The sequence below is a fragment of the Coffea arabica genome, chromosome 3e (assembly GCF_036785885.1).
Source record: "Coffea arabica cultivar ET-39 chromosome 3e, Coffea Arabica ET-39 HiFi, whole genome shotgun sequence".
Lineage (NCBI taxonomy): Eukaryota > Viridiplantae > Streptophyta > Magnoliopsida > Gentianales > Rubiaceae > Coffea > Coffea arabica.
Genome location: NC_092315.1, coordinates 33,920,243 through 33,931,794, shown reverse-complemented (window position 1 = coordinate 33,931,794; position 11,552 = coordinate 33,920,243). Strand labels below are relative to the sequence as shown.

The following is an 11,552-nucleotide window of genomic DNA, read 5'->3' as shown; positions in this document are numbered from 1 at the left end:
AAGTGCATGATCATGATGACCATTATTCTTAGGAAGTAGTTAGTATGAAATGGCAGCTTCTAAAAGAAAAGTGGGTTCAATAAGATACAATTTTTTGCTGAAGAATGACTTACTCCAAAAGAAAATGACATTAGCACTCTTCTTTAATATTTTCTCCATTTAAAAAAATCAAAAGATAATTCAAAGTTAGTAATAATTTGTTTAGACCAAATAATTTAATAGGGAAAGCATTATTATTTAAAAATTATAATGATAACCATCATGCTATTTTTTAATGAAAAGTAAACAAAAATAATTTACTAAATTAATAATGAAAATGACATTACATTCAATGAAAATGATATAAAACCTAAATTATTTAATTTTGAAACAAACTAATTATTTATATGAAGTAATTTAATCAGAAGGATAAACATTTTGTGGAAACAATAATGCCTCATTTAATAATAAGAATAATATAAACTACACCAAAAACAAACTAATTGTCTAAATATATTAATCACAACAATAAACTTTTTATCCAAATAATTATTGGACATTTAATAATTAATAAGAATAATATAAACGATAATTTTTTTAACGTACACATTAATTCCTTCTATAATACTGTAATTTAATGACGGGAACAAATATTTATTCAAAACTTTACGAATCAAATGATAAATTAATTACATATCCCACATGGGGATTAATTCCTTGTAATAGGTAATTTAATCAAAGGATAAAGATTTATTAATAGCTTTTAATAATAACGAAAAACACAAATACAAGATAATGTAGTGAGAAGCATAATATTAATTCAAAGGCCTTTATGAATGAAATGAGAAATATATCCAGACAGAAATCAATTATGTTGGGACATAAAAAATGGATAAAATACATTCGGTAGGGCAAGACATTTCATTCTCCTTACTAGCTACTTTTATTGATCGCACAACTCCTCCTCGCTTTCTCTTTCTCCGCCACTCCTCCGCCCACAAATCCTCTTTTGCTCCACCAATTCTCCTCCTCTCCCTATCTCCATCCGTATATTTGGCCCCCTCAATTTGAATCGACTCTTCCTTTCTCTCATCTGTGGACAGGAAATGCCTCTGGCAAAGCTCAACGGGGTCTTCGTTCATTATCTCGTAACTTGGTTAGTGTCCTGATTCTTTATGTTTTCACTTTAAATATTTGGTTTCATGTTTATTGAAGTTGACATTGTTTAAATCGAAAATCAAGTTAAAAAATGGTATTAAAACCAATGTTACAAGGACAAGGAGATACAGACCATGCTCTATTCGTTTTTGTGCTTTTTTTGCCCCCTAAAGTGTCATTGCTTCAATTTTTTTGTTAGTGTATTCCTTTTTTTTTTTTAGGTGACTGTATTGGGCCCACATTGCCTATGCCAACCGGTCTTTCGTCAGTAGAACAAGAAAGGCGTTTGTTTGAACGGGAAAGTGGAAGAAATTCTGCCTAAACCAATTGAGACTTGGGAGTAGGAAAAGATGGCTGCGACGCCGAGTGCACCAGCGGGGAGCGCGAACATTGACGGAGTAGCACCCCCAGCTCCACCACTTCCGGGGACGGACATGACCGGAATATGCTTCAGGGACCAGCTATGGCTGAACACCTACCCTCTTGACCGAAACTTAGTCTTCGATTACTTTGCTCTCTCGCCATTCTATGAGTGGACTTGCAACAATGAACAGCTCCGTCTACGCTCCATTCACCCCCTTGATGCCTCCCATCTCTCGTAAGCTTCTTCCTCTCTCTCCGTCTCTGTCTCTGTCTCTCAATCCCGCACTCCCTAACCCATGTCTAGAATAAGTGTTGATAATTTGATTGGCTCTTTAATTGGTTTTGGATGTCATGTTTGGTTGATACGCGGCTTGGTTATTTTAGAATGTACAGATTTTAGTCTGTGGATTCCCTATTTGTTAGTCTTAATATTTGATGGGGAGCTGGGGAATAATTGATGTTAATTATGTTTAAATTGTTGGAGAGAGAAAAGTTGTTTATAAATTGGTTGGTGATTTGAATCAGCGTTGAGGTTTTGTTGGTTAGCTTCTTTTTCTTTCGTTCCTTCCAATTATTCTTTTTCCCTGAGTATCTTTTCCTTTTTTGAATTTGGATGTGAAATTTAAACATGGTCAGCAATGAGTGCCCGGTTGAAGAAGCTAAGTGCATGAGATGTAGATGACCTAGTTAAAAATGATGCTTTTGGCAACTGTATGTTGATTGGTAATTTTATTCCTTATATCTCATTTTATAGTCTAGGAAAGCTTGCAGGTATGAAGCACTATTGATATTTTGAGGAAAAGCAGGGCAATATTTTTAAGTTTAAGCATAACCAGAAGCGGTGAGGAACATGACAAATCCCTTGTATGACTATATAGTGTGCTTGTCGCTATGCAGGAAAATGACGGGTACAGAGTACACCTTAAGTGAAGCTATGGAGCCCCATCTTTTTGTCATCCGTAAACAAAAGAGGGATGGCCCTGAGAAAGTAATCCCGATGCTCACTTATTATGTCCTGGATGGGTCAATATACCAAGCTCCTCAGCTTTGCAATGTGTTTGCATCTCGACTTGTTAGTATCTTTTAGCTATTATCTTGTTTTTTTGTTGGTAAATGTATGAAGCAATGATCTTGCAATTGTGGCAACTTATGCAAATTCATTCATTTGGAAACTGTTCTTGAGTTTCTGTTATCCAGTTGGATGAGATTTTTGATTGGTTTGGACATGTATTCTTCTTTTAACATTTTGTCCTGAGGCTGTGCTTGATAGCGGAGAGTGAAGCGAGGGGGGTAGTGTTCCTTTCCTTTTTCTGAATTATGCAAAAACTGGAAAAAACAAAATCTTTTAGTCACATTTGGTTTGGAGAGCTTGCAAAGATTGGAGCACATAAACTTTCAAGTATCTGCTTTATAAATGGCTATACCTGTGTTTCACTTAAATATTTTGTAGTTTGCTGGCTACCGTGGTGTAATTCTTGATATTACTTGTTCCCAAGTTGATGTTGCAGTTGCACACATTCAGGAACACCTCTGTCATGTTACTCTAGGTTACATATGTTGAGCCCATGCCAGACTTGCCTCTCATGCATTCAGAGTAACTCGCAATTAATTGAAATACAACATTATTTTGTTAATTTGGGCTGTGATTTTTTCCACTGAGAATCTTGCTTCCTATTTTTGGATTTAGTATAGGTTTAAACCACCTGCATGGCGGGATTGGTAGTTCTTGGATAAATTTTTTTCATGTTTTCAGTTGTAATGAATTATGACTGTTTGTTCTTTCTTTTTGTTAGTTATGCAGATTTAGGAATTGCCCTATCCACCTCCCACTATGGAGGTCTCATTCTAGTGTTATGTGTATAGTATATGCCATCTCCATTTGATTCTCTTACGATATAATTTACCATAGCCATTGCACACTATGTAAGCGAGTCATAGCATCCACCCTTTATTCTTTGACTGAGGAGAAGCTACAAGTTATTACTAGTTGCATGTTTTTTCCATTGACTGAGGAAAAGCTACAAGTTTTCAATGTGTCAGTCTGAAATTGTCATAGCATATTATTGTGGATTTTGATTGATGATTTTTAAGTTTGTACTGTATATTGTAACCTTATGAATATATTTATTCTTCCCCCTTTTTCAATACCATCTTAAATCCAGTTGTTTACTCATGTGGCAGGGACGGGCACTGTATCATATATCAAAAGCCTTCAATACTGTAGCCTCAAAATTGGAAAAGATTGGATATGGTATCTTGGCATTTATCTTTCTACATTTGATGGTATAAGATGCTTGTTGTGTTAATCATTTGGAATCTGGAAACTCAGATGGAATAATCAGTATATAATTCTTCTAGGAATCTTTTAGCAATTTACTCCCCTTCTGAGGTCTGAACTATGTCAGCACTGTGGTCTTGCGACACTACAAAATCCTGTGATTAAGTGGCATTAGTGGCTAGATTTTTGCTTAGCTAATCTTTGAAATCGTTCTGCATAATTTTGGCACATATTTTTTAGAATTTAGTAGTAAGTTACCATTTCATCTATTATCTTCACTTTTTCAGTTATAATGGACCTGCTTGGTAGTTTATGGGGATTGCCATTTCCGTTGAATTCTTGTAATGTGTTGATGCAGTTGATGCTGAAAATGAGACAACTGCATCTGAATCAAAGGCTTCTAAAGAGACTATTGACTTCAAAGAAATTAAGCGGGTAGATCACATTCTTGCATCACTACAACGCAAGGTAATCTATGCGTGTTTGAACACAGATTATACATGCCTCATTGTTCATGATAATCACTCGTGTCTAGCTTGAAAGGGATCAGTATGTTAATGGGAATTACAGTTATCTGTAGTGCCTGAACATTTACTTTTATGGCTCTGCTGATGGGGAATGCTAAATGGACATGAAACATTTGCTTCCATGAAAAGCATCTAATGCATAAAATGTGTTGGGCAAATATATTAAATCGGAAAAGTCATTTTTTTAAAAAATTTTGTGTGTTTTGGCAAGATTTGAATATTTCTTCTCTTTTGCAACTGTACTGGTGACTCGTGGTGTTATAGTACTAAAGGAGCACAATGAGTGAGTGAGATGTTAAAAAGTATGAAAACTTAGTTTGACAAACATGGGACTTATGAGGAAAGGATAGAGGAGAGTTGAATAAAAAGAGTGAATATCTATTGTAACAAAAGTTACGGTAACAAGTTTCAGTTGCTTGAATTCAGACTCTTGGCAAGTATCTTGCACCTTAGAAACATATTTTTTAGATTTATGAAAAAGTATTGCAGGTAAATCTCATGACAAACCCTATTTTAAGTTGTAAATGAATAATGCAGCAGACAGATTCTTGTCAGCTTGGTGAAGTTTAGTGTTATAAAAATTTATAGCCATGCTTGTATATGCAATACATCATAAGGCGTTGATACGTTTTTGCTACCATTTAGATTTAAATATGTACAGCAATCTTCTTTGACACACATATTCAACAACATGACTAAACATATTATTCAAGAGTTTTCTTTAGGTTTAAAGCATTTCTAGTACTAAAATGTTGTTTATTCCAATTTTGCAGCTACCAGCAGCCCCTCCAGCACCTGCTTTTCCAGAGGGTTATACTCCCCCAACAACTGCAGAAGGAGAGAAAGGTTCCGAAGACCAACAAGCAGAACTTCAAACAGCTACCTTAGATCCCATTATAGACCAAGGCCCATCTAAAAGGGTGAAATTGTAGAGAGGACACAGACGCATATACCAAAAGCAATCCTAAATTAGTTAGTTTAATCTAGTAAACTATCCTTAACCCTTCATATTAACTGTAGTTTTGCTCCTCACGCATTCACACGCGCATGCAGGCACACACTTCTTCCTCTTCACGTGTGATATTTGGTACAAGAGTACCAGAGATTGGTGCCACCAAGAAGAGTACTTCTGTAAGATAATATTAGATGATATGTTATTATTTATCAATTTATTTGACTATGTTTTTGAAATGCGCCTTCAGACCATGGTGGATTATTTGAATTTGTCTTTGCTGAAATATGTTGAAGTATCACTTTCCGGGGATGCTGGGCTGGTGCAACTGTGCAAGGTATTAGGGTTACATTTGTTCCCATGCAACTATAAAACGTGGTAACTGTCTTTTTTTTTTCCTTTAATAAAACTAGGAGGTGAAAACCATGCTGCGCATAGTTTGAGGATTATAAAGTGTCCACCAAAGAGAAATTATGTGCCGTTAAATTAAAAAGGGTGGAAAAAATCGAAGAATAATGATTGGAGTGATAATGCATTTAGACAAACAGGGAATGAAGAGGAAAAATCAGACGCTTGCCTCCAAAATCCTGGCAGAGTGCTCTATTTCAGCAAAGAATTACTTTTACTAGGGGTGTCAATTTTCGACACGACCTGAAAACACGACACGAACCTAATACGAAATTAATGGGTTTGGGTTGAGGTTTCGGGAATTCGGGTCAGAATCGGGTTGGACCCGATGAACCCGAAAAGAAAACAGGTCGATTTCAGGTCAACCCGTGGTGACCTGATATGACCCGATATGACCCGTTTACGAATTAAAAATAATTTAATAAACATAAAAATAATTTTATCTAACTAAACTAAGTTATTCTTTTTTTCAAAGGCATTAATTACTTAATCCTAAATGAATTTATTTAATTTGTGTGAAGTTGAAATTATTATATTTGAACAAATAATATATTATATTATTTTTTACTTTTATATTGTTTTAATTTATTTTATATTTTGTTTGGGATAAAACACTTTTACGGTGTTTAATTTATTTTAGATTTGGTTTGGAATTATTTATTTAAATTTTTATTACTTGATTATGTAATTAGTTTTGTGAGAAATTGATTTTATTAGAAATTACAGTGATAAATTAATAAATTAAAATTAAGTTTCGGGTCATTTCGGGTCGACCCGCCAACCCGTCAACCTGAAATTATCGGGTTCGGGTCAGCATACCTGACCCGTAACGGGTTGGCGGGTCGGGTTCGGGTCAACAGATTTTTTGGCGGGTTGACCCGAACCCGACCCGCCAACCTGATTTGACCCGAATTGCCACCCCTAACTTTTACCATGAAGCAATGGTGCAGAAAACAGCTACTTCAACAGAAAAATTTATTTTGTCGATGATATTATCACAAAAGAAATTATTCATTGCATTCTATATATCAGTTCGAGAACCAAATAAGCCAAGTCATGTTTTTCAAACATTCAGAGGTTGATTGTGATGCCAGTCAGAGAATGTCTATTATTTGTTTGTGAAGAGGCTATCTACCTCCTATCCAAAAAAAAAAAGAGGCTTTGCAAGTAAAAGACTCAATACTTCTATTTATACAAAAAATTAGCTATCCAAAAACTTAGAGTGATAATGCATTTACTTTTACATAAAGAACACCAAGTATTCATCATGTTTACTTCAAATTAAACAAAGCGAGACCTGCTACTTGTACATCATTAGCTTTCGATACTTGTAAACTCTTTCTGTTGGGCGGTAAAGGATGGCTCGTAGAAGAAAACTCGCATGGCAGACGATGTTCCAACGTAGTATGAATGCACATCCTCATCGAACGGCATCATGGATATCACATAAGCACCAACTTTAGGGTGTTCAAACATCATGAATATCCAACAAGCTCAATGCACAGCGATCGCACGAGGACTTCCAATAGGTAGTAGCTAGTTGGCGAAAAAGGAGACATACTTCTGCACTACCAACTTGAGAATAAGGACTTTCAAGCACAGTTTTCTCAATGAACTAATGAGCAAAACTTACATTACCAAACATTATGATGAAATAGTTTTATGGTGAATTCAAGAATAATTTTCATAAGCTGAGCCAATCCAGAGAAGCACAAATACAAGTGCAAGTGTGAGTGTGTGTGTGCGTGCGTGTGTATCAATACACCTTACGTCAACTGCATTGATAAATATTGCAACAAATTCACCCCCAAACTTAAAATATGAACCAAGACCAAGCAATAATGTCTATTTTCTCAAATTCACAGTAATATCCAAAGCCACATAGTTTGACAAAAATAATACAGCTGCAGATTAAAAAGCAAACTGTGAATAGCACATAATTCCCAGACTATTCTCCCTCACTCAATTGATTAATCATCACTTCCTCTATGCAGCAAACGTACATACATTTTAGTTCAAACTGCGAACATTTTAGTCCAAGATTAGAACACACACACACACACACACATCTTTCCCTAAGCAAAGATTATTACACAACGTAAGAAATGTCAACTTGCTATACCTCAATCAATCCTTCAATAGCAATCAAATTTTAACTTTGAGCAAAATTTGTAAAACGGGAAAAAAAAAGAAAAAATACAAAATGAAAAACCAGAACTTTATTGACTCACCTGATAATCAGAATTCTAAAACACAAAATTCCTAGGCTTTTGCACATGCAAGAACCCCTCACTCGGAGTCAAGAAACCAGCCAAAATCCTCAACTTTAACAACTGAAAATACAAATAACAAAAACAAAAGACCACAAATTTTTTGTACACATTCTTGGCCTCAGATGCATGTGGAGCTGCTTATGACAGTTTAAAGTAAGGCTTATGTCTGTTATCAAAAGTCAGGCAGAGATGAGGGTATCGCCATGGCTGCAGATCCAGTTGCATTTGAAGGGGAAAAATGAACCTTAAATGCCATCAGGGTTGCCTTGCCAAGATACGGCAATCAACTTAAAGCCTAAGATGCATCTAAAAAAACTAAAATTGTATCGTCATATTGCAAAAAACCTATGATGTTCCTTATTTCTCCCTGTTTTGATTCTAAAATCTTCTAACTAATGTCTTGAATTTTCGTGGCACTATACTTTTATTATTATCTAAAACTAGTGGTCTTAAATTGTCCAATAAATCTGAAAGTTGTCATTAAAATCAATCAGTAGCTAAAAGACAACAAAATGAACTCCATTTAGGATATGATTCCTTTTCCAAAAAGAACAATTTTTGTTTTTTGTTTCCAACAAATTTCAGAAGTGAAAAAGAATGTGAGAAATAGTCCACTATTGAATACACATAGATACAACTAAGACGTTAAAAAATGGAGCAGCAAAGCAGTCATTTTGCAATATTAAGCAGGCCAACTAACTCAAGTAGAGTTTATTAAAACCTGAACATAAGAAGTACAAAAGATGGAGAATCAAGACCAATGAAGACATAAATGATGGAAAAGGAGCCTGAAAATATGCTTTCTCGTTATCCCTGAAGCATGTTTTGATCAATTTCAAGTGGATTCAGAGCTTTTGACATCACACCTAATTCCTCCTGCAGAAAACTTGCATACATACACACTCATCATCTCCTTTTGATAGTAGATTGTCAGCAGATGGAGGAAAAGTACAGCAATAGAGAACATTTTCTTACAGGCCAAACATTTTCAACTGCCCAGATACCAACGGAACAGATTAATTCTTCAATGCAGCCTAACTACAACTTACATTACAAAAGCTCCACCAATACCTATAGTGGAAGCGTACTCCGCGTCCATCTGCAGTGAATTGTTCTGATAGCAGCAAAGGCTTAACTTTACTCTTCATCTTCGATATTTTTTTGTTCTAACTGGAGTCCCCCACGTCCCTGATATTGGTTTAGAATGAAGCGAGGAAGTCTTTCACACCAGCCTTTGATGTAGCGTAGCAAGGATAACGTGGGTGGCTTCATTTTATAAGCTAGTGGCAGAGGGAATTCATTGGCTCGACCAAAGCAAAGTCTTAGGCTTAGGAGGAGAATCCGTCATAAAGTGAAAGATCAGACCACGAGAATATAACTATAAATGGAGAAAGAAACAGAAACAGAAAAAATACTCACCCATGGCACAATTTTCTGGTCTCTTCAAATGTTCAGATTTATAGCGATTTGCAGTTGACAAGCTGGCAATAAGTGACCTGCATAGGTTTTCGTTTGTATTCTTATCAATCCAGTCTGATAATTATAGTCTAAACTTCAAGAAAGAAATGAATAGGACATCTGCTAACTATCAAATCAGGCACACGCATGACAGCTATGAAGAGATAATCTAAAGATGGGGAAGAAGATTCTTTAGTTTTTCTTTCTGTTGAGTACGGGAGCAGATATGTCAAGAAGAAAAAGAAGAAGAAAAGAGAATCTATTACCTCTGCAAAAACTTGTAACAATCCAAATAAAACATTACCTATGCTAAAAAAAGGACATAACTGCAGGGAAAAAAAATCTGAGTCAGGCAAACTGTCCTTAAGCAAATTAAAGAGCCCAAGACTTGAAATTCATCTGATATTGCAGAAGATTACCAACTATATAAAATTAAAACGAACTAATTGAACATTTGCCTAAATGATTGAACAAAATGCCAAAAAACTGATGAAAAAATAGTATGCAAATATGCTGTTATCTAGAACAATGTACAGACAATTTCTTTATAAACTGAACTTCTGTGGTGGAATTGTATAAACTCAAAAGGTACTCGGTAAACTACTGAAATTCACAATTAAACAACATATAGCAATCCGAGAAATGGGGAAATTTTCAAAAGGAAGAATTTTTGTATAGAACAAAAGCAAAAGTGCCAGACTTACCGCCGTGATGAAGCTCTGAACTCTTTACCCCTCTCAAGAAAATTCTGTAGTGTTTCTTTTTGCTGGTAATTGATTGAATTAAGTGCCTGAAAAGTGAAGAAGAAGTTTGGGCAGCTGAATGTTTTAGTCATCAACAGGTAATAAAAGTCATAAAAATGAAAGTTAAAGAACATGTAAAGCTCCATGGATCTGGTCCGCACAAAATACAGAAACACAAGGAGGTAGTAGAATTGAATGCTTATCCTCAAACACCAATTCGTTTGTTCCTTCATTGACTTGGATGATGTTACTCTGAACAGAATCCAACATCATTCCAAACCTGCTTAATGAAGATTCGATCATTACAATCCTGTGCTCAAGTTCTTCAATAATCTGGCCTGATCAAGCAAGTAAAATACCGGAAACTTAGAAGAAAAAACTTGTATATCCTGGAAAACAAGCATGTTTGGACAACTTGCAATATAAAGTTGCTTATATTCTCATATCCAATTGAAAGTCCAAAGGGGAAGGCAGAATCTTCAGAACAAAATTGTTCTTTCAAAGTTGATAATACTATTTAATTGATTTATTCAAAAAAGAATTTTAGAATTAGAATAAGTGTATGGGTGATGACCTAGAAAAATTATTTTCTCACTTCTCAACTATTTGCATTTCTATTTAAATTATATTTGTGTAAAATTTGCATTCATTTAGTGATTTACTTGTTAAGTGATAAATGAGTTTCTCTTGCTTGTTTATTTTAACTTTCGAGTGATTAATTTCTTTAAAATTGTTGATTTCATGACTTATTAGGGAATTTGGTCGAAACCCTAGGAGAATATAAGTTGAGATATTAGTGAAGTTAAGAAAAATTTTGAGAGTTAAAAGAAGGTTAGAAAAGTTAAGGATTGATAGCAAGAAATTTAAGTGGAAAACACTATTTAGGACACTATTCATAGTTGACTTAAAAACCTTTCTTGTGGCTAGTATTTTAGCTCAAAAGCAACCAAAATTCCTTCATTTTCTCCTCTTGGTTAGCTGAAAATTTGAGAGAGGGAGAGAGAGAGAGAAACTTCACTCTTTTTGAAATTCTTGAAAATTCAAACTTCCCTTTCACCAATCTACTTGAACTATTGGAAGATCTTGAGAGAAAAAGACTCTTAGGAGTGGATCTTGCCATCTTCTTAGGTTAATTTTGCTAGAGTTTGGAGCTTTGAAGAGGAAAGTGGCTAATCTACTTTATTATTTTGCTTTTCAAGTAATTTTGAACTAGATCTTGATAGATTTATAGTATTTATGGAAAACTTATGGTGGATTTGAAAGTTTTATGAAAATTTGGTATTAAATGCTTTAATGATCTTGGTATGCTTAAATCTTGATATATTTGGCTAGAATTTGGTGGATTCTTGTTTCTTGAGATCCTAGAGTTAATGATAGATGAAACCCTTGAGGATTGAGTGTGATTTATGGTGA

General features: G+C 34.8%; 1 protein-coding gene and 1 long non-coding RNA gene across 4 annotated transcripts; one reads left to right on the top strand and one right to left on the bottom strand.

Moving 5' to 3' along the window:
• The first annotated feature begins 996 nt into the window (after window positions 1-996).
• LOC113736720 (mediator of RNA polymerase II transcription subunit 6) lies at window positions 997-5,263 on the top strand. Its single transcript, XM_027263798.2, has 6 exons — window positions 997-1,135; window positions 1,359-1,735; window positions 2,398-2,572; window positions 3,682-3,751; window positions 4,137-4,246; window positions 5,079-5,263. The coding sequence occupies exons 2-6, from the start codon at window positions 1,488-1,490 to the stop codon at window positions 5,235-5,237; spliced, it is 762 nt and encodes a 253-aa protein (XP_027119599.1). The 5' UTR covers window positions 997-1,135; window positions 1,359-1,487; the 3' UTR covers window positions 5,238-5,263.
• Window positions 5,264-6,825: 1,562 nt separating this feature from the next.
• LOC113736718 (uncharacterized) lies at window positions 6,826-10,657 on the bottom strand. 3 transcript variants are annotated; one of them, XR_011842093.1, is made up of 4 exons: window positions 10,101-10,649; window positions 9,358-9,434; window positions 9,010-9,265; window positions 6,826-7,228 (listed from the first exon to the last, which is right to left on the bottom strand). It is a non-coding gene; the product is annotated as an uncharacterized lncRNA (long non-coding RNA). The 3 variants fall into 3 exon arrangements; XR_003459821.2 differs by adding an exon at window positions 9,663-9,722 and having other exon boundaries at window positions 6,872-9,265; window positions 10,101-10,657; XR_003459822.2 differs by having other exon boundaries at window positions 6,872-9,265; window positions 10,101-10,648.
• Window positions 10,658-11,552: the final 895 nt, after the last annotated feature.

What these genes read in the sequence shown, in the direction of transcription:
- LOC113736720 (XM_027263798.2), top strand. Translation starts at nt 1,488, where the DNA reads ATGGCTGCGACGCCGAGTGCACCAGCGGGGAGCGCGAACATTGACGGA. An exon ending in CTTGATGCCTCCCATCTCTC is followed by an intron (nt 1,736 to 2,397) that starts GTAAGCTTCTTC and finishes GTCGCTATGCAG; the next exon opens with GAAAATGACGGGTACAGAGT. An exon ending in TTGCATCACTACAACGCAAG is followed by an intron (nt 4,247 to 5,078) that starts GTAATCTATGCG and finishes CCAATTTTGCAG; the next exon opens with CTACCAGCAGCCCCTCCAGC.